Raw genomic sequence first — 27,569 nt, 5'->3', positions numbered from 1 at the left:
CATTTCACTTTGACTGCAAAGAAAGAAAATTTAAATGTTTACCTAACAAACCTAACGGTTTTAGTAATTGCATGACAACTAAATATTCACTAAAACTCGAAAACTGTTTTAATGTTTGGCTCTGAAACCGCCGTACCTTCCACAACGGCGTGGAAAAGACAGTGATCATTGTTAAAAAATACCGCTAGTACTTTTTGGCAGGTTCTTACATGATTTACGTGTAAATACGGCTGGCTTTTACATTTATTTTTTTCTTCTAAACATTGGTCATTGTCTGCCCATATTTTAAGATTACACGTTAATATATAAAAGTATCGTTCAAAATATTCATTGACGTATGCGCTCGATTTTTTAATATATGTTGCGGTCACTTTAAATTAATATCTGTATGAGTTAAAGAAATGTAGAAAGCAACGAGCGAATGAAGGACAAGAATCGAAAGATAACTTCTTTGTAACCATTTACAGAAAATGTAATAACTGGTTTAATTGGACTGGGTGATGAAAAATCTTCCATCATTTTCATATTTTGGTATATTGGCTTTAGAGCATGAAATAAAGCAAGCTCAAAATATGACCTAAACGTCATCATGAAATCAACAGTAGCAGTTAGATACTCACTTCTCGGAAGTTATATCAGAGCGTGAAATAAATGAAGCTGGATGTATATAAATTGGCAAGATATAATATCGTTGAAACAAACGTAATTTTCCGGGAAACTTTTGTTACAGATCTGGTGGCATGGGCAATCCAATGTAATTCTGAACCCAAATGGCTGTCTGAAAATGGAAATTGTCAGATTCTCGGAAAGAAGAAAAAACTGAAGTCAATCATTAAATCAAGAGCTAATTTTTTCTACATCAAAGAAAACTTTTGACCTAATCTGTAAACGATAGAACATAATCTGTTAGATATAGTCACTTTGTCGACATGGGATTCGGTAAAATAGATGAAAGTTGTAAAATATTTATTCATTTTAATTTACCAGGTATTTTATGGTTACGCATCTTTACTGTGAGTTCTCTCTTACCTCTTCCCTGTCAAAATGTAAACCTTAGTTCGTGCGTATTTAAATGAGGTAGAAAAAGGTAGTATTAAGGGAGGTTTTAGATTAGAACGTGTACGGCTTGCTGAAGGACACATTACCAGTTCGAATTCTACGATAGCAGTCTGTCGTTATTGTTGTATATTCTTGGCAATAGTACTTGTCCTCCTCGTATATGATTCAGTGAACTTCGCGTTAATAATTTCTCTGCAGCCTTTGGGCTAGCTTAATATTTAGCTAATTTTTTTTAATAGAAATACCTTACTTTTAAATTGCAAAAAAAAATAAAAAAACATGCGTTTAAAAATCGCGATGCAGTCTTAACTGGTGGCATATATATATATATATATATTTTTTTTTTTTTTTTTTCTATTCAGTCGTTTTTCAGCTAATCACTTCAACGCTCAGTTTTCTTACTAAGATGGCTTTAAAAACTTATTTTGCCTTCTTAATATTAACACTCTGTGCGTTTACTTTATTTATTAAATATGATACTTTTTGCCCCTTAAACCACCTAAAATTGGATTCAACTACAAAATTACAATATATTTCACAGCAGCATAAATTTAGAATATCCGATAAACGGTCTCGCGTGCTGGAAATAAAAATGTTTTATTCGGTACAGTGTTGCCACTGCTCGCTGGGTTTGTTAATAAAAAATTTGTTTTACAAAATATGAAATAGGTAATAATTCCAAATTCGGCTTTCCATGGGGCCTTGCTGGGGTGAAGGGCAGCGCTACTCTAAATCTGATGGTTATCGGAACAGTTGTTTCTTCACAGTGCGGAAAACCTACATACATCCACGCAGATTCTTCTTATTGAATTCCTTTAAATAAAATACAGTGCGATAATATTTGGTGGGAATAATCTGAAAACTGATACAGCGCATTTAAATGTTTCGAATCAAACTGTCGTTTCGAGACTGATATCCCGTTCAAGATAAACGTCCATTTTGGGGTAATAAGTACAATATGCGAAACAACTGCAAAATTAACAAAAAAAAGCTATTGTAGAGAATTCAATCGCAAAAAGAGAATGATTCAATCGCAAAAAGAGATGACACCAAATTACGTGTAATTACGGAGGAGGTGATTAGGCTACAGGCGAGGTTGAGAATGTTTTGACTTTTATATTTGAAATGGTAAATTTCCTTTATTAACTGTTATTAGCTATTGTTGTATGTATAATATCCAATCTGTACAAGCAGAATTCGTAAACAGTGCAAGAATGCATTTAATCATTTAAACAGTCCCTTGTGTCAAACGACTCGCAAACATTTTACCAATAAGTTAAGTAATTTCGGAAATATACGAAAAGATTTTTGGTATGAAAGTGTTTCTTCAGGAAAGGGCTCTTTCAGTTTCACAAGAGTATTTCTTGACTTGCAAGTCTGATATCCAAATTAATATGGGTTTCGTAATACTTAATAAATATTTTTAGAGCCACAGCGCATTTAGAGAGGGGCCTTGCAAAGATCAACATTAGAATTATACGTATCGAGTGCTCTTGGAAAAATTAGTAGCCTTCAGAGATGCTATTTTATAAATGTTTGTAGAAAAGGAGAATTAATATTTGTTAAATTCATTTTATCGTTTAGGCTACTAAGTCGATATTTTAAATTTTTACGTTTATTAAGGTACTGTTAAATAGTTTAAATTTGTTTTCATTTTTCATAATAAGCCGAATCATGAAAGAAAGAGATTGCTTACCAGTCGAAAATGCATGTTTTTAATTATTTTTCCTTTAATGATCTTTTTTAAAACTTTTGTATGGGAACTTATATTATTTCATTAAAATTTTTTGAAATAGATTTGATAAGATCGAATGAAGTGTCAAGAATTTAAGAAAATGCTAAACATTTCTCTGACTCCGATAAAATTAACATTTAATTTTCATTTCTCATATCGAAATTCACAAATAGGAAACCAGGCATTGTTCTTTTTCATTTCATGGTGTTCTAATTTTTCCACTTCAACTGAACTTTATCAGAAACTAGATGATGATGCAATAAATCGATGTCATCGAAACGACACTACTATATTAGTAGTGTTCCTTTATAGGAAATTATCAATATTATAGGTTTTTATAAACAAGATTTTATGCCGCTGTTTACATCAACATCCACACGTTTGATATTTTAATATAAATATTTAATTTTCCTTTGCAGTTAATAACAAAACTTTTGCCTTAGTATATGGCTCTACAATTGCATTGCTTTTATTTCTGAGAATGCATATTTTTATAGTTATTATATCCATGCTCACCCCAAACCCAATACGGTAATTTAAGTAAAGTGTCCGTGAATATCTGTAGTCGAAGAATATAAAGCCGTAGATGGCAACACAGGGAATTTCTGAAGACAGCGTAGACGCATTGTATTTTAATATTAAATAAACAAATCTTGTACTCTATATATAGAAAGTATTGCCCGCTTATTGCATACCAGTTTTCTCGTCCGCCTATACGGTATAAAAGTTTGTCTCTTTCTTGCTCAGGATACATTTAGTTTCTAAGTTTAATTGTTTTACTTTTTTGAATGAAACTGCATTGCTTCTTAGATGTAAAGCGGTGGTTTTGTAATGTCTTGGTGTGGAGAAAATGTTTTTCCGTGATTACTAATTTTATGTAACATATATCCGAACTTTTTGGAAAGGTGAGTGCCGACATTTCTCCTTTTAGTGTAGTTCCTTTTAGTGTTACATGTGTGAACTTATAAGAAACTTCCGAAATTCTTATCTAAGGAAATTTTTCTCAAAAATATGGGTAAACCAGACCGGCTTCATGAAGTAAAAAATTCAGCAATTTGAACGTTTTATTGCGAAACGTTCTTTCCCGGAGGACATTGCACCAAGCTCCAGTTTTTTATTGTTCCATTTACGGGGATTAAGAAGGCTAATGAGCACGTAACCCAGTGAACCAGCTGTTGTGTCGATGGCGAAAAGGAAGAAGGCAGACAATAAATTGCTATAAAAGTTGCTTAATTTTGAACTCTCCACTCCCACGATTTAGACTCCGTGCTTGTTCTTCCTTGCTTATTGACGCTGAAAAATTAAACTGTGTAGATTAGAGATGATGGGATGAACATAAGTCTGAATAAAATTACATGAAAGAGGGAAGCCGAATAAACAGTGAAAGATTCCTTGGGAGATGTGTTGCAAACGGCCTACTTCCGTTTACTAGCGTATTTTTGACATTTTCGCTGACATTGAATTTACAGATGAAACTCCTACTAAATTTCTTTAAGAATGCTTTACTATTCCCAAATTCAGGATCCCGGTGCAGTTATTTATTGCATAATTCAGCAAACCTGAATTTTTTATGCAAAATTCTAAGTGGCAGAGCGAGCAGGAATTGTGTAGAAAATTGATGTAGTTTTATTCCGGGATAAAATTTTCTTACAAAGTGAAATAGCTAGTACTATTACACTTTCCAGTTTCCTCCTCTCGTATTGCAGTTTTAAAGCATTATTTTTATTCCTTCCCATTTCAACTAAAACTGTCAGTGAAATTCAGTCACTAAACATTGTGGTCGAGCGGAAACAAATAAGAAAAGCTACCTTCAATATCGATGCAGTGGTGAATAGGAAAAATTTGACAGAAGCAAAGATTTAGAAATAAAATATTTAGGAATGAGATTACTATGAACGAGTGCTACTTCAACGAGTGTTTCGTAAAGTTAATTTAAAATAAAAACTCGGATGCAAATTTAAAGGTTCAAATCCCGCGAACGGGCTGGCTGCATGGGCGTTTTCGTGGTTTTCCCCATGTGTAACGTGCATACGAGCCAGTTTCCCTTAGAAAGTCCTCCACGAAGGCATCCCTCCCTTTAGGCAGATAGCTCTCGTGTGCTTTGCCATAATTACGGATGATCTGCTCGGAGGATTCGACAGAAGGAGAGAGGCTTGTGACTCGATTAGTTTTCATTATTATCATTTTTTTCTTTTCTGCGAACAAAACGGGGAAATCCCTTTTTATGTCTATGTATAAATTAGAGTAATGTAACATTTCCACTTGTGTGAAATATCGAAAAACATCTCGACATTGAATGATCCGTGCTCCGATTATTTCAACTGTAACGTGCACTTTGTAACCTAGTGGGTTGCAATATATTGAATCTCGAGAACATAGAGTCCGCGATTTTATTTTTCGTTAAGTACGGATACCAAAATTTTGAAAGCAAAACGAAAGTCGCGTTTAGGGTACAGAAATAGCTCAGTCGTATTTAGGGTGCAGATTTAGAATAAAATCGCATTTAGGTTACAGATATTAGTCGCCCAGATATAGCTCAGAAGATTGAAAACGAAAGTTTTAAAGATGGTTTGATTTAATGATGGTTTGGTTCAGATTTATGTACGGGATCCATTTTCCATAGTAACGAAAAATGCTGCTGGTCGGATTAAATGAGATTTAGCTGAACTTTATGATTTACTTGAGAGCAAGCTCATGGCCCTCGAAAGCTCAAAGGTAGAACTAAGGAAGAGTTTGCTGAATTTTTGGAGCCACTTGTTGAGTCCTGCTTACCAGAAACTGTTCAATGGATGATGCTTCGTCCCAGCAAGATAGTGCGCGCTCTTTGGATAAACGTTTGTGCTTTCTTCGAAACCAAGTGCAAAGGGAGGAAAGGATTAAGCTCGCACGTAGCCGGGTCGGGAGCTTCCCTTTCTGCTCATTCACGTCCACATTCTGATGTTCCCTATTGCTCTACAGCTGCTGCCTTCGTAAATTTCCAAGGCAATACAGGTAGGCGGAATTTAGGTTGTATTTTTTGTTAGAAATCCCACAATTCTGCCGAATGTTTTTCTGCTCGCAAAATGTGTTTAGAAGATAAACTAAAGCCTTTGGTGCAAACGCCTGTCTATTTTCGCCGCCTACGAGTTGGACATAGCTCACAGGCCTTCAGAAAAAAAGTAAAATGTTTAACATGTGTATAAATTTCACTATACCAATATGTGCTCTAATAGCGAAACTGTAAAGCGAAATGAAACTGAAAGTACTGTTTTTTCAAGTAATGCATTGTCTAATCAGCTAACTGTTAATAAAAATGTGTATTTGCAAACATTTGATTTAAAAATAGTTTTCGAAGGTACACAACTTACAGTTCGTACGATTTTCGACAGTAGTTCACATAATCTTATCTTTCAGAAAGGGTCATCACGTTTTTGCAACTGCGTCCCAAATAGAAACAAACTATTCTTGGGGAGAGAGAGACAAGTCCTAATTGCCATTTAGTGTTTGATGTTAATTTAAGAAATTTTGAGGGAACGTATGAACATAACTTTGAAGTACTTACTCATAACAAAATATGCGAATCTGTTCCAAAAATAGTTGATCACAATACCCTAAATTAAAAGGTAGAAATATCACCTTGTCTGATTTGCAAGCTAAGGAATATAACATTGAATTACTTTTAGGAGCAGATGCCATCGGGGACATTATTGCTGGCAGCTCTCTGAAACTGCACTCGGGTGTGTCTGTAGTGGCGACTGAATTCGGATACACTGTGATTGGTAAAGTAAACAGCTTATCTGAAAAATCTACTTCAGCTACTATTCTAGCATTACTGGAAAATAATTTGTTCAACAATATAGTGTCGTTGCATTCCTCTAATCTTGTGTAACCGAACTCTGGAATTTAAATGCCATTGACATAACAGACCCAACCGAAGATGTTAAACTAGAACTTGCTCACACCAACACAGTTAAGCAATTCAAAGAGATATTAAATTTTCTTTCCGATGGCCGATATGAATTGCCACCATCCTTTAAATTTGAAATTCTGTTACCTAACAATAAATCTATGATCTTTAAAAGTCACAAAAGAATGTGTCGACGAATTGATAAGAAAATCATTTAGGTGAATATAAGGTAGTTTTTGAAGCAACGGGAAGATCTAAAAGTAATAGAAAAGAATTTAGTATGCTTGATTTTTTTCGCCATTTATTTTAACAGAAAGTTGCTTAGTAAGATTTTGTCCAGGTTTATTATTTGTCATGATTCTAGATTTGGAGGATGAAATTTCAAGTTTAATTTTCTTGCATTCTTGCTGGAATATGGCTATTATTTCTTGACAATTTCTTCGAAGGATTAAATGGGACCTTCCACTCATAACAAATGCGACATCATCGGCGAAAGCAGTAATTTTAGCAAAAGGAAGCCAAGCACTTTTTATAATTTTATTAAATGTAATATTCCATAATTCTGCGCTTATACATGCGCCTTGTGAACATCCACGAACTTGTTTTCTTCTGATTAAAGAATTATTATATAAAATGAGACTATGCCGATTATCAAGGAAATTATTGATAATTTAATAGATATTATAAGTACATTCAATATTTCTAAGTGCTTCTTTAATTGAGGGCCGCCATAATGAATCAAAGGCTGATTTGAGACCTAAGCTGATTATTGCGGAGTGTAGGTTATTGATTTTATTAACATGGATTTGGTTTAGGACTGCACTGGTTGCATGAATGGTAGATTTTTGCTGCCTAAATCCACACTGATTTTCATTAATGAATTTATGATGGTGAAAATGGTATTCAAGTCTTCCTATAATACAACTTTCAGATTTTCTCCAAGGGATGGTAGAAGGTTAATTGGCCGATAGGAATTAGGATTTTCATGAGCTTTGTTCTTTTTGAGGAAGAGTATGTTTTGTCTTGTTTTATAGCAGTCTTGAAAAATACCAAGTTGGAGACATTTATTGCAGATTAGAATTAGCTTAGGATTACTTTTATGTATAATTTGATAGCAGATTCTATCTGGTCCAGGAGCATTTTCGTTATTGAGTTTTTTAATAAATAGATTGAGTTCCATGGCTGTAAATGTGTTATCATTTTCTTGGAAGTAGATTACAACGAATTAATCTTTGTTCAGTTAAATCATCATATATGTTTTCTTTTAGTAGAATAACATCTACAATGTTTTCTAAAGTGATCTTCGTAACATTTTTATCATTATTTCCCCTATTAGTGACTGTAAGTTGCGTTGGGTGGAAGATTTTGTTGGTTTCAATTTTGTACAATGAGCCATACGTATACTGGTTGTTTGAACAATAGTTGCACCATGCTTAAAGCTTTGCAGACATTATTTGCTTTTTATATGGGGCTTTTCGTTTTTTGTATTTTTGAAGTAGGTTGAGTCGTTCTTCATTCGTTTGCGATGATTTCAGTTTTCTTCGTAATGCTCGTGTTTTGTGTTTGACTTAGCGGAGTTCTTTCGACACCAGTTGATTTTTATAATGGGTATTGATGATCTTTTGAAGAAGGTACGTTCGTAGGTATCTTGAAACTTTCTGATAAGTTCCTTGGTAATATTATTAAGTTCTGTTTTGGTTGTACACAGAATAATAGCATTTAGAAAGTCATTTGAAATTGGATTGAACTTTTGTTGAAATTTCTTTTTTTTTTTTGTTATTATTGATTTTAAATCTGGTAAGTGCAGTAAACGACGTATATTCAGTTATATCAAAAGAGATATATTTGTTATAAGATTCGGTATGTTCATCTAGTATTGATCTGTTGTTAATTTTATTATCAAGATGTGTTGTAGAAATAAGAAGATCAGTCCAATAATTATTGTAGGTATTATCAAAGGTAGGTCGGTCAGTAAAATGATTATGTAGAATGAGATTGTTTGCATTTAAAAATTCTTCAAGTATTCTTCCTCTGTGATCGGTTTGTAAGTATCCTCATTAAGTACTTTGCGAGTTAAAGTCTCCACAAAAAACATGCGGACTATTATTATTGTTGTAAGATTTCATTTAGTATGGATAAGGTTTGATTTGGATTTTTGACGGAGATATATAGATACTAGTAATAAGAAGCTGAGATGCATTAGTATTGATTGAAATTGTGATTATATCTCGAGTATTAATAATTATTGTAGAATTCCATTTATTGTTTGGAATGAATATGGCTGTACGAGGAGATAAAACACCCGTTGAAGCATGACGTTGAATAATTGCCCAGTTATTTGGACTTCTTCCTAATTTGCCAGTGATGCAATAATGTTCTTGATTTATAATAAAATCTGCCAGATAATCTACTTGATACTGACATAGTTGGTCGGTGGCGGTCTTTGCTCTTTGAAGATTTATTTTGAGAAAGCGGATGCCATTGTTATTCTTTTTATTGATGGAAAGGGTCTATAGATAGTCTGCAGGATCTTGCATTATTGTTGATAATATGTATTGGATTTTACTCGTCTAACTTTTGTTTGATATGTGGACCAGGAAATAGCTAAAGCTGGATGTTTACAGTCAAATTTTGTTTCATACTTTTTATTGTTAATCCAACAGATTATGCAGGACGGAGTTTGGGAATAACAGCAAGAAACATATTTTCCGCCGTAGAATGAGCATTTTGGTTGGTTTGTCTTATGAGAGAAATCCTGACAGACTTGACATCTGCGTACACCGATAAACTCGGTTATTTTATTGGTGCGCCATCCAATATATATTTGTTTTTTACTCATAAAATTTTGGAAAGTTTGACCGTGACATTTTATGATCCATTTATCGATATTATTTTGATAATTCAGTTTAAATAAAGGCCTTAGGTGGGAAATATTTGATTATGTTTCTTGGGCTATAATTTGAATCAGTTCATCAGAGTTGAAATTTTTTGGAGTATTATGAATTGTGCATTTTGGTATTGTGGCTTCCGGAAGTTTTACGTTAACTATATCTTTTGCAACTGTTTTGGCAATGAGGTTATAGCTGATTTTTTCTATACCTTCTGGCTTATGACAGTGTATTGCAAAGCTTCCTTGAAGAAAGGTGTTTATTCTTTTGACGTTGATATTTAATGCTTGCAGTGGTATTATTTGCAGTGGTATATGATTTATTTGTTCTATTTTTCTTTTTCGGGTCTTGCTTCGTTTGGTCATTAAATCAATCGTTCTACAGTCGTTATGCAGTTCTGGCTCTTTTCGCAGTTCATCCGGTTTCCTTTTCGGGTTTGACAGTTCTTTTCCGGTTCCTGCTGGTTTTGCAGATTTGGATTATTTTCCGTTTTTTGCTTCTTTTCCAGGTATTGCGTCTTTTCTGACTCATCTATCTTTCCAGTTCTGGCATCTTTTCCGGCTCTTGCTTCTTTTCCATTTTTTGCATTTTTTCCAGTTTCTTCTTCTTTTTCAGTTCTTCTTTGTTTTTTAGTTTTTGCATTTTTTCCAGTTTCTTCTGCCTTTTCAGTTCTTCTTTGTTCACTTGTTTTTGTATCTCTTCCAGTTGTTTCTCTATTTTCAGTTCTTCTTTCTTTTCTAGTTTTTGTATCTCTTCCAGTTTTTTCTTGTTTTTCAGTTCTTCTTTCTTTTCTAGTTTTTGAATCCATTCCAGTGTTTGCTTCTTTTTCAGTTCTTGCTTCTTTTCTAGTTTCTGTTGCTTCTCCAGTTTTTGTTTGTTTTTCAGTTCTTCCTTTTTTTCCAGTTTTTGCTTCTTTTTCTGCTTTTTCAGTTCTTCTTTGTTTTTTAGTTTTTGCATTTTTTCCAGTTCCTTCTGCCTTTTCAGTTCTTCTTTGTTCACTTGTTTTTGCATCTCTTCTAGTAGTTTCTCCATTTTCAGTTCTTCTTTCTTTTCTAGTTTTTGTATCTCTTCCAGTTTTTTCTTGTTTTTCAGTTCTTCTTTCTTTTCTAGTTTTTGAATCCATTCCAGTGTTTGCTTCTTTTTCAGTTCTTGCTTCTTTTCTAGTTTCTGTTGCTTCTCCAGTTTTTGTTTGTTTTTCAGTTCTTCCTTCTTTTCCAGTTTTTGCTTCTTTTTCTGCTCTTGTTTCATTTTCAGTTCTTGCTTCTTTTCCATTTTTTGCTTCGCTTCCTGCTCTTGCTTCGTTTTCAGTTCTTGCTTCTTTTCCAGTTCTTGTATCTTCTCCGGTTCTTGCTTCTTTTCTAGTTTTTGTATCTTTTCCAGCTTTTGCTTCTTTTCTAGTTTTTGTGTCAATTCCAGTTTTTTCTTGTTTTTCAGTTCTTGCTTCTTTTCCAGTTTCTCCTTCTTTTCCGGTTCTTCCTTTTTATTCAGTTCTTGTTTCTTTTCCAGTTCTTGCTTCTTTTGCAGTTTCTCCTTCTTTTGCAGTTTCTCCTTCTTTTCCGGTTCTTCCTTTTTATTCAGTTCTTGTTTCTTTTCCAGTTCTTGCATCTTTTCCGGTTCTCGCTTCTTTTCTAGTTCTCTCTCGGTTTCCAGTTTTTGCTCCTTTTCATGATCACAAGGAGGGTTTTCCAATCTACAAAATAATCAGTATATCTTTATTTCAGTAGTAAAAAAGTGAAAGTAATGCAACGACGATCACGTTTAACATGTACAACACTTTAATATTTAGATACTATATAACACTTTGGGCTCAGTTTCATAGGGAAAAATCTCCCCGTAGATTTATTGCCTGACAGAATATTTTTCTACAAAGGGCGAATTGGTTGTTTTCGTTATAAGGACCTAAAGCCAAGCAGAGAAGTTAAAGAATTTGGCGTGATTTGTATGCAATAAGCGACCACCATGAATCTCACGTAGAGTGTGATAATTTGCAAAGTTTCAGTGCCTTACTTTTCCTTACTTAATTTTTACATAAGTTGTAATAATAATAATAGTAATAATAAACAGGTGGCTTAAAAACAGAGGGAAACAATGGGGAAAATTGCAAAATAGGAGAAAAAAAGGAAACTGAAATCAAAAATGAAACAACTACAAAAAAAAAAAGGATGGAAAAAGCATCTTAGAAGATATACACGTAACGTTCTTTCTGAATCAGAAAAACCTGTATTTAAACGAGTATAAGTTTGAGAGCTTTAGATTCATTTAGGTTTTGAATCAATTACTATTTCTTACGCTTGCTAGATATTTTAAATTTCTTCAATTTTTGTATAATTTACTTACGTATTTTGTATTTTAACCTTTTCTTATTATTATCCCAGTAGAGGTAACCTTACACATCATTACATTATCTCCGAGTTTCCTCATTTAAGTCATCTTTCTCTCAGAAGAATCCCTTTGCATCGCTGGCTGCACAGGTTTCAAATTTTCTCTTGTTATTCCAAATTCGGAAAATATTGCTGGTCTATTTCGTCGTCCAGCAGAGCAGCACTAGGAGTTTTGCCACCATTTGTTTTCAATTGAAAATTTTATTCTCATTCTTCAGTTACATTCTTTAAGTTTTAATTATTTATACAGGAAGAAAGAAAGAAATCAAACACAGTAAAACAAATTAGGAAAAGAAATATCTGTTTTCTCCTATATTTATTGTTCCCTGTAATTTCTTTTGCCTGTTCCATTAAATTTATTGAAGGAAAATTTGCTAAGTTTTTCAAAATGTATTTCCTAAATCCTTATGCGAATTAAGCCTTTCTGAGCGTTTCGGCTAATGGCCGAAATCACTTTAATGGCTTTCACAATGTAATGTTTGAATATTGACAGCTGCCTATACTGAAATATTTTCTCCATTGTCCTCGAAAAAAGAAGTATTAAAGTTCCAGGAGATTTTACAATGAAGGACACACATTTCTTATTTGAAGGGCAAGAGGAAAAAATAAGATATTTTCGGATGGGAATATGTAGTATTGTAAACACCGTGTTTGTAAATTTCATCATATAGTAGCAACACTTGAGTCATAAGTAATTATGCACATATATGAGAGAGACGACATCGAGGAAAAATGAAATGGCAAAACAGGGCCGAAACAACTTTCCTGGCCGGTACAAACAAGACAAAACACAAGAAAGAACGGACACCAATTATGCTTAGCACAAGAGAAATTAAAAAATAGGAACAAAATTAGACACTTATGGACCTCAAAGAAGGTGTTCGAAATTACGACCTGCACCCTGATGCAGGTATCACATCTCTCGCACATCGACCATAAGATGTTCTGGAAAATACTGTGCATCCTGAGGACTTTCCCAGCAGCTGCCACGATATGTGCCACAAGTTCCTGTTGGACTTCTAACAGGGATTTCGTGCACTAATGTGTTGACGTACCCCGAGCGGAAGTGATAATGCAAGTGAGGTCTCGTGATCTTGCTGAAGAATGCACTGGACTACCCCTACCAAACCCATGTTTAGGATACTTTCCTAAGGAACTTTCGAATACTTTCTTTGATGACAATCCAATGTTTTTGTTCTTATTTCTTAGTTTTCGCTGCGCTAAGAATAATAAAGAAATATCTTTACACTGTTCGTACCCTATTTTTCTTGTGTTGTCTCTCGTCACTATAGCGCCAGGAAAGCGTTTCCGACCATGCATTGCAATAAACGATTATATATATATATAATTTATTTCCTAAACAATATTGATTAATTGATTATATTATCTCCTATGTTTAATTAAAGTAGAATTATTTTAAAAGAGTGAATCCATACTGGTAAGTTATATTTCGAAATATGTTTTGAAGTAATTTGAAAGCAAAATGTTAATAATGTTTTTGGTTAATAATGTTTAGCAAAATGCAAAATGTTAATAATGGGGACTAGAGTTAAATCATCATGAAGAATAAAATTTCAATTGTAAAAGGAAAATTAAAACCATGTAATCATTGTCATTGATCGGAAATTAATTGACTTTTCAATGGGAACAAACCAACTCCCATTCAACGAACAATAATTGATAAAAATACGTAAATACGAAGGTGTTTCGTCTTTACTCGAGTTATAAGTTAAAGCCGAACCGGCAATTCTAGTCAGGCCAAATATCTCCGCGAATAGAAGGGATTATGATCCAATGCTTATACTCAAAGAACTTATTCTTATGAAGCAATTTAGTCAATTCAATTTGGAGTAAAAAGCAAAATCTGTAGAGAAATTCGATATAACCCGAGTAACCGTCCCCGACACCTTCATGTTTATGCATTTGAGTTCTATATTATTTTTAAAAATTAAACATTGGAAATTCAATTTGGAGTAAAAAGCAAAATCTGTAGAGAAAGCCGATATAACCCGAGTAACCGTCCCCGACTCCTTCATGTTTATGCTTTTGAGTTCTATATTATTTGTAAAAATTAAACATTGGAAATTGTTATTATGAAATCGAATTCAAAGTAAAGTTGAAATAAACATAGAAGATTACAAAATAAGATAAATAATGCAAAGTTTGTAAAAACAAATCAAAGACAATATAAAGTAATATAAAAAAATGTAAAAAATAATATATAATAAGAACAGTGAATGTACATGAAGATATAAAGGCCAGAAAAGGTATTAAGTAACTTACATTCTTTCTAGTGGGGGAGTTGGCAAAGTATTCTCTTCATGTCTGACTCATAAGTGTTGGGTGTCCGAAAATTCTTAGCGGCAGTGGGGGCTTTGAATAATATCAGTCGGTAAGACTTGGGTGAAGTAATTTATGGTAGTGGGTTGGACTCGGAATTCTTGAGGGATGTATTATGTGGAGTTCTTATTTGAGGGAGAATGTCTGTTAAGATTTTTTTGAAAATACTAGTGAATGGAAATTAATTAATTTCTGGCTAATTGTCGTGTCGCAATGATTAAGAATTTAAGAAAGGAAAAAAGGAATTTTTCACTGTCCAAGAGCTATTAGACAGACTAAAGTCATGAAATAGGCCCATTTTTTTAGTAACAGTATAGTAACAGCATGAGTCTGAAGACAATTAGGTTTTTACAATATATACAATTGAGTAATTACACTATATACAAATCCTTCAACTGATAGTCATCCAACTTATACCGCCTTCTCAGGTTTAGGAACAAATTATCATATCCCTATCAGTTACATGATTTAGGGTGAGTATTTAACGCCTGCTCTTTTAAGGCAATGGTTGATAAATTGAATGGGTATTAGATTATTTTTGAGAATTTTAATAAGGAGCAAAATTTCGCGTTGTAAATCTATTGTATCTGTCCATATAATTTTAATTCGTTGTATTTGATTAATTATAGTATTGTTAATTACTTTTTTGGATATGTTGGAGTTCCAATTTATTAATTTGTTAGTACTGAAATTGAAGTTTCTTGTTTTGTCAAAAAGTAAAATTTTTTTGTAGTTAATGATTTGAAGATCTAGAAAGTCTATGCTATTTTGTGAATTATTAGTTTTATTAAGTGTAAGACAATTCGGATAAATCTCGGAGTGTTCAATTTTATCAAAATTATTAATTGTAATAAGGTCATCAATATATCTGTAGGTGTGTTTGTAGTAATTTAACTCTTGTGGTTGTAGATTTTTTTGGAAGTTAAAGTCTTTGACAAATAAAAAGATATTACAGATCGAGGTGCTGGAATGTAAGCCCATTGGCAATCCTCTGACTTGTTTAAAAATTTGATTTTGAAACTTGATGTAGTTATGAAAAAGTGTGCATTTTAGGTAGGTTTCCCATTTGTCAAGAGTCATGATATTGAGCATATCAGGGAAGAGTTTAGTTAGATCAAGTAGACTGGTATAGATTTCTTCTAGAGGAAGTGAGGTATATAAGTTTTCAAAGTCATAGCAATTAATGTTTTGGATGTTAATGGTTTGAATAGTATTAATGACAGGAGTGTTATTATGAATGATCCAGGATTGTTATGATTAGTGTTACAATCATTGAAAATAAATTTACAGATTTTATTAAGTTGAATTGAAAAATAATAGTCTACATTTTTCTTGTAATTTATTAGTTCCATTAGCAATAAATCTGAATTTTAATTGTGTTTTATGGAATTTGGGAATCGCATAAAGATTAGTAAATCTGTTGTAGTTTGCATTGAAAGTAATATTGAGTTTCTTATGAAAAGTTTTAAACCTGTTTATTATAGATGTTTCTGTAAGGTTGGCTAATTGATAAGTAGTCGCGTTGAGAAGTTCTTTATGAATAATTTCTGCGTAGAATTGTTTTCATATAATGCTAAAGTTATTAGTTGTTTAACTATTTTTGTAATAGTAAAGAGCTGTTTTAATTTTTTAATATCTGATGTAAGTTGCGACCAATTCAGTGTACTTTTAAACTTGAGGTGACTGATTTCGGTGGATATGCGTTGAAGAATTTTGGCTTTCCATTTTTATAAGGTATCTATGGGTAAATTCAGTTGATAGCTTGCTTTAACTATAACTTTGTTGATGTTGTTTTCGAAAGTCTTGTAACAGAAATTTGTAGTCATGTTTCTGACTGGTCTAAATTTTGTACCATAACTCATTAGTGTTTTAAGTTGATGGTTCTGTATGATATTCAGGTTGCCAGTAATTATGCGCTGGTGATGAGAATCCACGTAATTGCTGTAAATTGGTGTCTTACAATGTCATTCTGCTGTTTCATCTATTTCATGGTGGTTAGTCAGCAAGTTGCTTAAGGTCCTTTGATATTTAAATGCAACCATAGTTAATGTATCAACTGCGGGGAAGTAATCTTTACAATCTCTGATGATTCTTGAGAAATGAATATTGTCAAACTGCGGATGTAGAAAATTGACTTTAAAATAAATTTTGCGTTGAGTGAGACTATTAGAGAGTCCGAAAAAACTAAAATCGAGAATCATGTCTTTAATGATTTGTGTGTCGTCGTAGCTTTATTGAATGAATTTTTTTAGTTTGATAAGGAATTTATTAGTACAGGAGTGTAACAGTTGAGAGGTTTCTTGGGAAAGTTGTCTGAGTCAAAGAAACATTTCAATTGTTTTTTCAATGCAAATGTATCCAAAGTGGATAAAAATCTCGCATTATTTTTTATTTTGCTTCCTCTTATTCCTCTCTGCGTTTTGTTGCTGTAGTGCTTAAATTGGCTGAAAATAGACTTCTTAGAAGTATCTCTATGACTATGTATATAAGTGTTAAGTCCATATGGATAAAGTGAACGTTGTTTTAGTATATAGAGAGATTCCTGAAAAATTCGTGTTTTGTGATTGGGTATTATATCTAGTATCTGAAGTTGAATAGAGTTGAAGTCATGGTGTTTAAAGTGCTCTAATTCTGCTGTATTGAGTTGTGATGGTGTACTTATTTTAATGCTATTTTTTGTGCGTTGAATGTTTTGATTTAAGCTCTATGGTTATTGATTCGAAAGTTAAGATTGTTTTTAGTCTGTCCTATATATTTTATATGTCAAGTGCCGCATGTAATCATGTAAATACAGTTAAATGTTTTTCATAAAAATTGTATTTTGGGTTTATCTGTAGCAGGCATGGCGTTAAATTTTCAAGTTTTTCATCTAGTGGAATGACATTAAATGATTTCAATTTCAGATAAACTAGCAAGATATAAAAGTAAGGAGGCTGCTAACCTTCAATACAGTAAAGTTTTTGTATAAGAACTTTATAAAACTTAAAAATTAAAATATTAAGAAAGAAGAATGGTGGTAATATATAAAGTGGGTACATTAGGCAAGCGATAAATAGCGCTAATAGCTGCTATTTAGCATATCCAATGTTGTATGATCTTAAATTCATTAAGTGCGAAAAGAAGTTACAATTACTTGCGCAATTGCTGCAAAGTTAGTTAATAATAATTTATTTCCTAAACAATATTGATTAATTGATTATATTATCTCCTAAGTTTAATTAAAGTAGAATTATTTTAAAAGAGTGAATCCATACTGGTAAGTTATATTTCGAAAGATGTTTTGAAGTAATTTGAAAGCAAAATGTTAATAATGTTTTAACGGGGACTAGAGTTAAATCATCATGAAGAATAAAATTTCAATTGTAAAAGGAAAATCATATATATATATATATATATAAAATCTTTATATATATATATATATATATGTTACCGTGAAAGACCGAAATTGGAGAATGTCGACGGAGAATGTCAACATTCACCAAATACGTCGGTGAAAGATCGAATATTGCATTACATTCTTGTACATTCGGACCCTCACCGGTGTATGTCGACACTCACGGATGTGTTCTGGTGTAGGTTGAAAAGAGAGGAGTATATGTACACGCTGTCATTGCAAAAGGAAGTGTTCCACAAATAAATGCTGTCGTAAAAGCAAGGGCCTCTTGTGCAATTGAAAGTGTCATAAGAGTTTAAGTTTTTGCAATAAATAAGATTTGAATCACGTAATTTTGTAAGTTTTAAACTTCTATTATTTTCCTTTCGCATTTTGAATGTACAGTGTGTTTTAAGTTCTTACATTCTTAAGTTCTTAATTTAAGTGCGTTTTTTCGTGACCGAATTACAGAGAAAATATAATATTCTTATGTGTTCAACATTCACCATTAGTAGATGGTGAATGTTGACATTTACCGGTGTAAGTCAGAAATAAGAGTATTTGGAAAATATTTCGGACATACAACAAGCGACTATGTGAATGTTGACATTCACCGGTGAAAGTCGACATTCTCCAGATTTCGGCGTTTCACCATAACATATATACGATAAACGTATATATATAGATATATATGTATATGTGTGTGTGTGTGAATTAATGTTAGGAATTCTGATCGCACATATTGATCTATAATACAGAGCAAATTTGGCAGATGAATAAGATAAAATATTCAGATTTATTTCAATTCATATTTGCGGCTCCAATTCATTTGAAATTCTAAACCTACCTATTTCTAGAATATTTATATTTCTCATATTGTTGGAATAGGAAGAAAGTAGCACGACGTCGTGTCAGCGGTGACAGAGATAGAAAAAAATGTGCATAGTTCGACAACATTGTGGCTTAGTAAGAGAAATATTTGATTCAGGAAATTTAAATTCCCGCTTAGCTAGGTCATCATCTTTATGTAAATCATGTGATGGGGATATATATATCTACATAAATATATTTTAATTAATTAATTTTTATTTTTTAATTTTCTATTAATTCAAAATTATTTAATATTATATATTAAAAAAATAATTACAATGAAAAGTTGGAATCTGGAAATTTTTATTATGTTTGATGAGACATTCTCAAAACTCGAGCTAAATAATATTCTAAATCTCTGTAAATCTAGAAATATATAGTTTAACAGAAACAGATGAAGAGAACAATTTATATTAGATTTGTTCCGAATAGAGTATAGGATGGATTTCAGTGTTTACGTAATTTGTTTTACATACATATATATTATTATTTATAAACATAAAGTCCTTTTTGTCTTTGTTACTCTAATTATATCAACTATTTGACATTCAACAACTAACTTCATAACAACTTCTCATTCACAAATTTTACAAACTGGCCGTTTAAACACGTGTATTTTGTATATTAGCTTTCTGTTTAGATATTTCATTAGTTAATGCAATAACGTTTCCTCATAATCAAAAGGTATGACAATAAATTTGAATTCTTCACAATAGGATTTTCCATCTTAAACATTTATAATATATTTTTGTAATGAAGGAATGAAAAAAACATTAAGCATTATAAATCTGAAAACGTATTATTTTCCAGACCAGCGTTTTTGTCAAAAAATTATTAAAGGTATAATTAAACTGGACCTGAAACATTATGTTTTGTTTTATTATTTTTTCCGAAAAGACTTACGTTTCCGACACGTATTGCAATCTTAAACATTGGGGATCCAATTCTTCTAGTAGTTGATCGCTGTAGTATATTCCTGCTTCTCCTTCTTCTTCTTCAAATATACGTCGATAATTATTTGCGCTGAAATATTTTTATTTTATTAAATATATATGTTCATATGTTTGAATTCATTAATTTAATAAATGATTACTTATACGTTTTTTGTCAAAAGTAGTAAGTTACAGTTTGCGAGCATTTTTACAGATTGTCAAAGATTTTTAAACGCTCAATGTTCCACGAAGAAAATATCTTTACTTATTCAAAATCTTTTAAAAACAATAAATATGGAAATGAATATTCCTCTTATTAGCCTAAATTCCATTATGAGAATATACAGGTATAATAGGAAATGAAGCTGCTGGCACCAACAGCTCAGGATGCCATATTAAAAGGTCTGATTGACATCTATCATCTCAAATCAAACCATGCAATCAGGAAAAAATTTTCCAAACACGTTTTAATAAAATAACAAACAGGATGGGACGAGACAGATACAAGAAGATTGCTCGACGGTTACCTCCCGCAAGTATCCCTATAAAGAATAAATTTTTTTCTCCAATTAGATTGGCAACAAGTCATGGAAAGTTCCCATTTTATTACCAGAGATTCTTAAGAAGCACGTAAAATGCGAGCGCGAAAAACCTGCAAATCTAGCAAAATTTAAGCTTTATAAATGGCACACTTTCTTACTTTCCCTTCTTAGAAAAGATAACCAGGATTTGCATCAAAAATTCCAGAGAAACGTTTTTCTACAATATGAAGTATGTGTCTGCACTTCAACAATTTATGAAATATATTATTGAAAGTGAAGGAACCGTGATTATAAGTATCTAGTAATATTACAAAAGTGAATAAGCATATATTTAAGAACAAGAAAATTTTTTAAACGGTGGCTTCCGTTGACCATGCTGATGAAATTTCCAGTCGAGCGCAATTAATCAATGTTTGGGATCTCAACCTGATGGCTGCGTATGCTGAGTCGATGACTGATCATTCATTTGGACAATTTCCGCACAGGATTAAAAATTGCCTTCCTACAGACTTCTTCACTTAACGGGCCATGCGTTCAAAATACAGATTTACACGTTAACTGAAATGTATAAAAAAATTAGCGAAAACAAAAAAAGTATTTAAACGCACAATATCTCTTCGGATCTTCCTATGTTCCTGATTATTACATCTGCTGAAAACAATTTAATACGTTTAAATGCAATTACATTTCATTGAAGTGATCTATTAATTGTTTAACAGTTTTCTGCTGTTGACTTCAATAAATTTATGATGTTTGGTATTTCATTTGTTTCCAGCAACACCTAGTCTCCTTTGCAAAGAAAATTAATATTAACTTTTGTAATTAAGAAATGATTTAGATGAAAAATTAAATTGGACTGGAGGTAATGTCTCGGTTGTTTTCGTTAAAAAAAGTTGGTGCTTTCTTAATTCAAAAAATATCTCCATATATATACATAACATACATGTAATTAATTTACACACTTAAAAAATGTATTCTTCACATGGTATCTTCAAATGGGTAGATACGATAGCTGAAAAACAAGTGTCGGACTAAAGCGGAGCTGCAAAGAGCGATTTGTTGTACTGATACTTCCGTTTATATAATTCTTGTTATTCGATGCATGTAGTTTTGTTGAAATTCGTGTTACAAATTGCTTTATTCTCTGATGTAAAAGGAATTATCCCAAATTTTATTTAGAAGATTTAAATAACGGTTTTGATCACAATACGCGGCAGTTACTAGAAAAATATCTGGATCAGTGACTATTTGACGTCATTTAAAACGCTTAATTACAGGGCCGTAGTACAATTCACAACCGGCCCCAACCCCACGGGTATAGCGATATACAATAGTGACGTGATCGAAGATTCTTTGGAAATAATCGCTGTCATCGAATGACATGCATATTCTATTTAAGTAATCATAGTCATCAGCTTTTAATATTCGTTGTAAATAATCATTGTCATCGAATAATCATTGTAAAGAATCATTCTCATCGGATAATCATCGAAAATAATCTTTGTCGTTACATAAAAGGGCATAGTAGCTGATGTATAAAGATTTGTACTCAAATTCTCATCAAAACAATCGAATATGTATTGCAATTTATCATATGATCATTATTAACAGCAATGATTCTTAAATGTCTTCGACCTACGGCTCCTAATGACGCCGAGGAAAACTTGCGCAAATGTGACAAAAAGAATATTTAAAAATACAATAAAAGCTTGAAAGGTAATAAAAATGCCTGAATTTAATTTCCTTTTATTTAAATGAAGCTTAATGTTTTGAAGGAATTTGAATATTGTACACAGGAATCAACAATATAAATATCTGTGGATTTTTGCCTCCTTGTTTTTTAATTCGTAACATCATATCTCCGGAACGGGGAGTTTGAGTTTGGAAGGAGGTACCCCCGGATTTCAAAACTTCTTGGTAAAACTTTCCGACTATTGTTATCTTCCTACGACTATCACTCGAGATATTATATAAAATTTCGGAAAACGGTAATTTTTCGTATTTATTTTTCCAAGTAGCCGAAGTCTAGCGCACTGGACATCAAAATGCTTTACTTGGAAAAATGTTGGCCGTTCTCACTTTCAAATCGTAGAGTTTGTTTAAGAGATATTTTTAAGTTAAAAAAAATATGAAATAAATAGTATTGCCAAACGTGAAACTTATTGTTATTATTATTTACGGTCATATTCTGAAGTGTAAGAAAGCACGTGATTCCATATAACGTCATTGTATGTCGAAAATCTTTCGTTAATATCAGTATTTTAAATGAATAGCTGTTTTTGGCAACTTTTATGTTTCACCTTTGGATACGTGACACGATATGCTATCGCTACGTTAATTCCTTTATTGAGATTTTGAAAATTTGTTATATTGAAATAAATTAAAATCATAACCTCCAATGTATTACCTGAAGGGTCAAAGGTCTTTGTTTCCTGAGTTGGCAAGAAAAATGTATTTACGAATCGCTGGTTGCTTGGAAAGAATGAATACATTTTCTTCATAATGAAATGTTTCTATGCAGTTTATGCTATTCTAAATTTATTTATAAAAATTTAATTTCTTTTATTGTATACTTACTTTCTGAGTAGAAGTTTAAACATCTGTAGATATTTAACGTATTTTAGATGCAATGTTACTTTACTACAGTTAAATAAATTTTTTTTCCAATTTACTAAAATGTCTGAACGCAAGAAGAGAGCACAAATGGTACAGCGAGCTACAGAAAAATGAAGTAAAAAACACTAGGAGACTCAACAGGCAAGTACAATAAAATTTGCGAGCTTCAAAAATGAATGAAGACACAACTAGAAACTCAGCAGGCAAGCATAGTGACAAGACAGCTTACTCATTCAAGAAACTGAAGAAGAAACGAATAGGAGTTCCAGCAGACAAGCAGCAACTCAAGAAACTTCGCGTGCTCAAACTGTATCAGAAACTAGTAGAAAACACAAAAGACATTCAGAAAACCAAGAAACACTGCGTGCTCCGGAAAGGGAAGCAGAAGGGAAACGGAGGCCCATTAGGCAAGTGGAACGTCAACAGACCATGCGCGATGAATAGAAGAAGTAGCAAGTAAACGAAGGATACAAGACTCTCCGCGTCAGCGTCAGATTCGACAGGAAATAACAGAACAGCTCAAGAACCTATATAAACAACTCAAGACGCTGCAGTTTACGGACAATTTTTGTTCGAAGTGGCAGAGCGTATACGAGGGAACAAGCTTCTCATGAACGCATCAAGACATACACGTAGTACTCTTCACAATGCAGGAAGTTTACTTTGAGCAACACACTGTATACATAGAGCTCGTAGACATATATAGTAAAGATTTTGCTTTGGCAACAGCCCTCTAGTAAAATGTATGAAGTTTATATTAGCATCTCACAATACCTGAACGAAATTTTTCTATTTACTTCTTCATTTACAATTTTCTGAAATTTTTTATCAGTAATCCTGTCTATATAATATAGATATCAAAATCAGAAAAATTTAATTAATTATCTTTAAATGTATCTAAGTAATGAATACTTCGCCCCTGTTCATACCGAAAAAACATGATGTAATTGTAGATAGCTAGAAAGTAAAATGTATTCAGCAGGCTGTGCAGCAAGCGACATCTATAAATGGTGATAAAACAATAATGTTATATAATGTTATATACTGGCAGAGTTTTAAATTAAGAACATATACATCAGTGTTTTAATAATAAGAATTTTGCATCAAATTGCAAAACAAATATCTTAACTTCTGTCTTTTCATGCATAAGAGTTCAGCATTCGGAAAATTATATTTTCGTAAATGGTTTAGCAAAAATAACGAAAATTATTGCCCTGAGAAATGGATATGCTTGGTATGAATCCGAATTACGCCAAGACTACCCGTCAACGGTTGTTTTGAACACGCCCTTAATGAATATATATAACCCTTAACAAACGTAAAGTCAGTGAATCTACTATCCGAGTGTGTCTTTATATCTTGAGTATTTAAGAAATGCATTTATCTATCTGGATAAAGCTAACGCTATTGCCTGAATAACAACGTTTATTTAACACTTGATATTACCAACTTCATATATATCTTGAAATAAAACATAAATTTCCTAATCAGATACTACCAATTGCAGAAAAAATACAAAAATAATGGAATTTCTAATAACACTACAAGTAACATACCGAGGAATAAATTGCGCAGCAAAACTGATGCAATCTACAATATATATACCAAAAAATTTATGTACCGCAATAGAAATGCAAAAGAATGAGAAATGAAACTATCATGAGATTTATAATGAAAAATTTACCATAAACTATTGATATATGTTAATAAATATATGCTTTTAATACTATTTATTTAAATATGCTGAGACTTTCATAATATTCATTACTTACGAACGCTTTTTCATCCATCGAAACATAGCACAAGCCATTCTCAATTCAGTGCTGGTGCACGTCAATAAAATAAGGATAAATCCAAATTTTTACAAAAAATCAATCGCCTTGACTCGTTTCTCAGAAAACGTATGTCTACAAATGCAGTATTAATATATCACATCAATATAATTCGGGATCATAAAATCTCCAAACAACGCATTAAACGCAAAAAATCGCATTAAGGCAGAATGAAGAATTTTCACTCTTACAATGGCTTTTACAACAATATACAATAGAATCTAATTTCTAAATTAAGTGTTCATTGTTACACCATATTTAATTTTTGGGGAATCTTTCATGGTTGTTCAGTAATTCTAACTGTTAACTTGTTTAAATAGAATTATGATTTCATATATATGCACAGACTTATATATGTATATAATAATACGTATCTGTAGTAACATACATCATATTATTATATGTAGGCGTATAATTCTAAATTAATTATACTAGTCAACATATTTTATATATTGATAGCATCAGACTTTTAAAATTATTTATTACTATCTGCTTGCTAACGATTATATAATTACGCACAGTGGTACCTCGACATACGTGTTTAATTCGTTTCGTAACTTTGCTCGTATGTCAAATTGCTCGTATCTCAAAGCAATTTTCCACATTGAAATTAATCGAAATCCCATTAATCCGTTCCAGATCCCAAAACACGACCTCAGTTGTTTGTTAAGTGTTTTTAAGTAAGAATCAAAAACAAGAAGAAACATTTATTTATAAATAACAAATACATATTCTATAAAAACATAATTAAAAGAAAAAGTGAAGTGCCTACGGAAGAGCTTAATTTTTGTCACTGGTCTTCGCTTTTTTCGTCATGATCTGCTTATTTCCACCCGCAGATCATTTTAAAAAACTTTCCAAGGAGGTTTGTTTCTTCTTCCGTGTCAAGGATGCACGGCTAGTTGCAACGTTTTCGCGGTGATTTTTATCCACGCACTCTACAACTTTCTCCCACATTCCCAAGACCTGTTTTATATCTCTTGTAGCGATAACCTCCTCCACCTCTGGCTCCTCTTCAAAACTAATTTTTCGTTAACACAACGTATGCTGCTGCAAATACAGATCGTGTAACTCCTCGGTTGTCAGCTCCTGAGACTGTTGTTCGACGAGTTCGTTCACATCTCTCCCATCCACCTCCAGACTCATGGATTTTCCCAGAGAAACAAGCTCCTCTACCTATGCGACTTTGGGTTCCAATCCTTCGAAGGCCCTTTCAGCAACAGCCTCAGGTCACAGCTTCTTCCGTGCAGAGGTTAAGGTCCTCGTTGTAACACCCAGCCAGGCCTGATCAATAATTCCTAGGCATATGACGATCTTAAAGTGGCCTTTCCAGAACTCTCGAAGGGTAAGGTTTGTGTTCTCCGTCACCTCAAAGCAGCCCCAAAAAATGTGCTTGGTGTACAATTTCTTAAAATTAGAAATCACCTGCTGATCCATCGTCTGCAGGATAGGAGTGGTGTTGGGTGGTAGGTAGGGAACTTTTATATACTTGAACTATTAGAGTAAATCAACTTCGTGATTTGGTGGGTGAGTAGGGGCATTGTCGAGGAAGAGAAGGGCTTGCATGGGTAGGTTGTTTTTCTGTGGGTATTTTTTAACAGAAGGGCCAAACACCAGGTTTATCCACTTCACAAAGAATTTCCTGGTGACCCAAGCCTTCGGATTTGTCATCCACATACCTGGCAGATTTTCTTTTGAAATATTATATGACTTAAAGACTCTGGGATTTTCCGAATGGTATACTAGCAGAGGCTTGATTTTACAGTCGCCAATCTCATTGGCGCAAATTACTAGAGTTAATCTAACCTTCATGGGTTTGTGACCTGGCATCGTCTTCTGCTCTGCCGTTATGTAAGTTCTATTCGCCATCCTTTTCTAGAAAAATACTGTATCGTCACAGTTAAAGACTTGCTGGGGGGATGTATGCTTTGGCTAGTATCAGTTCGGAAAACATTTTGATGTGAACCTCAGCTGCCTTCACATCGGAACTTGCTGCCTCACCATGTCTGAGGACGGAGTGAATGCCGGTCCTTTTCCTAAAGATGTCAAGCCAGCCCTACTGGATTTAAACAAGTCTTCCGATTCCTCATTTTTAGAAGTGTGTGGGATCTTCTTTAGCAAATAACCGTAAATTGCTCGTGCCTTCTCACATATGAAGCTTTATGTTAAGGTTCCTCCTTGAAGCTGCTCCTCTCTCACCCACCCCATCAGTAGTTTCTCCATCTATTCACGGAGAGAGGTCCAGAGTTTAGACATTATTTTATCGGCCTTAGATGGCGTTATACCCTTTATCAACTCCTTTTTTTTAAGCACAGTACATATCATTGATGTGCTACGACCGTACATCATCGCCAAGTCAATTACTCGCACACCTTGCTCATGGTTTTCTATGATTTCACGCTGTAATTCAATAGACATCATCTTATTCTTTGTACCCATGGTTATAAAAATAAATATGATAATGTTTTCTAAATGTACAAAAAGCAAAAAGCGCCAACCCAGCTTATCAAATATGCTTCCAAAACGAGGGAAACAAGCACACAGACTGAGATCTTGTCTGAGGTGGGAGAAACTGTTAGACGCTGCATCTAAATATAAATAACCATCGTCTTCACTGCCGAAACCCTCTAAACTATTCTATAAATCACTATCATATCAGCTATAAAATCGTCATTAGCCAAATCTATATCATCATCAAAATCATCTAAATATTCCTCACCACACAAAACACATCATGATTTTAAACCATCGTATCTCTATCACCATCGTCAGAATAAAATAAACCACCATCACACAAATCACATCATCATTCCATACTAATCAATCGAAACTATATATCATATACACCATCATCATTGAAGTCGTCAAATAATAAAATCACCTGAATACAAAGTACTATCACCTAAAGTTTTATTACCATCATACTCATTTAATCACATTCTTCATCACTATAACATATAATCACGATAACTTAAATAAAAAATCATCAGCAGTTAGTATAAATCCTCATCCTTAAAATACCAGCTAAATTATTTAAATCATCATCATTTAAATCAAGATTTTTTTGGTGTTTCGCTAGTATAACATCAAAACGAACCAGTTTCATTTAGGTACA

The 27,569-nt window shown here is 32.8% G+C and overlaps 1 protein-coding gene across 2 annotated transcripts in view; it reads right to left on the bottom strand.

Annotated features, from left to right (window-relative positions):
• Positions 1-27,569, bottom strand: part of LOC146998805 (uncharacterized) — a 97,398-nt gene that overhangs the window by 22,942 nt on the left and 46,887 nt on the right. Inside the window, exon 2 of one of the 2 annotated variants that reach the window (XM_085811673.1) lies at positions 9,967-11,258. The exons of the other annotated variant lie outside the window; for it this stretch is intronic. Coding sequence (XP_085667799.1) covers positions 10,100-11,173 — 1,074 coding nt within the window. The 5' untranslated portion in view covers positions 11,174-11,258 and the 3' untranslated portion in view covers positions 9,967-10,099. Of the gene's footprint in view, positions 1-9,966; positions 11,259-27,569 lie in introns of those variants that run through there. 2 annotated transcript variants of the gene reach the window in all.

This window comes from Stegodyphus dumicola, chromosome 2, assembly GCF_044657685.1.
Source record: "Stegodyphus dumicola isolate Sdum_Otavi_A_Nest chromosome 2, ASM4465768v1".
In the NCBI taxonomy this organism is placed as follows: Eukaryota; Metazoa; Arthropoda; class Arachnida; order Araneae; family Eresidae; genus Stegodyphus; species Stegodyphus dumicola.
The sequence above is the reverse complement of the archived record's forward strand: the minus strand, read 5'-3'. Positions and strand labels throughout refer to the sequence as shown.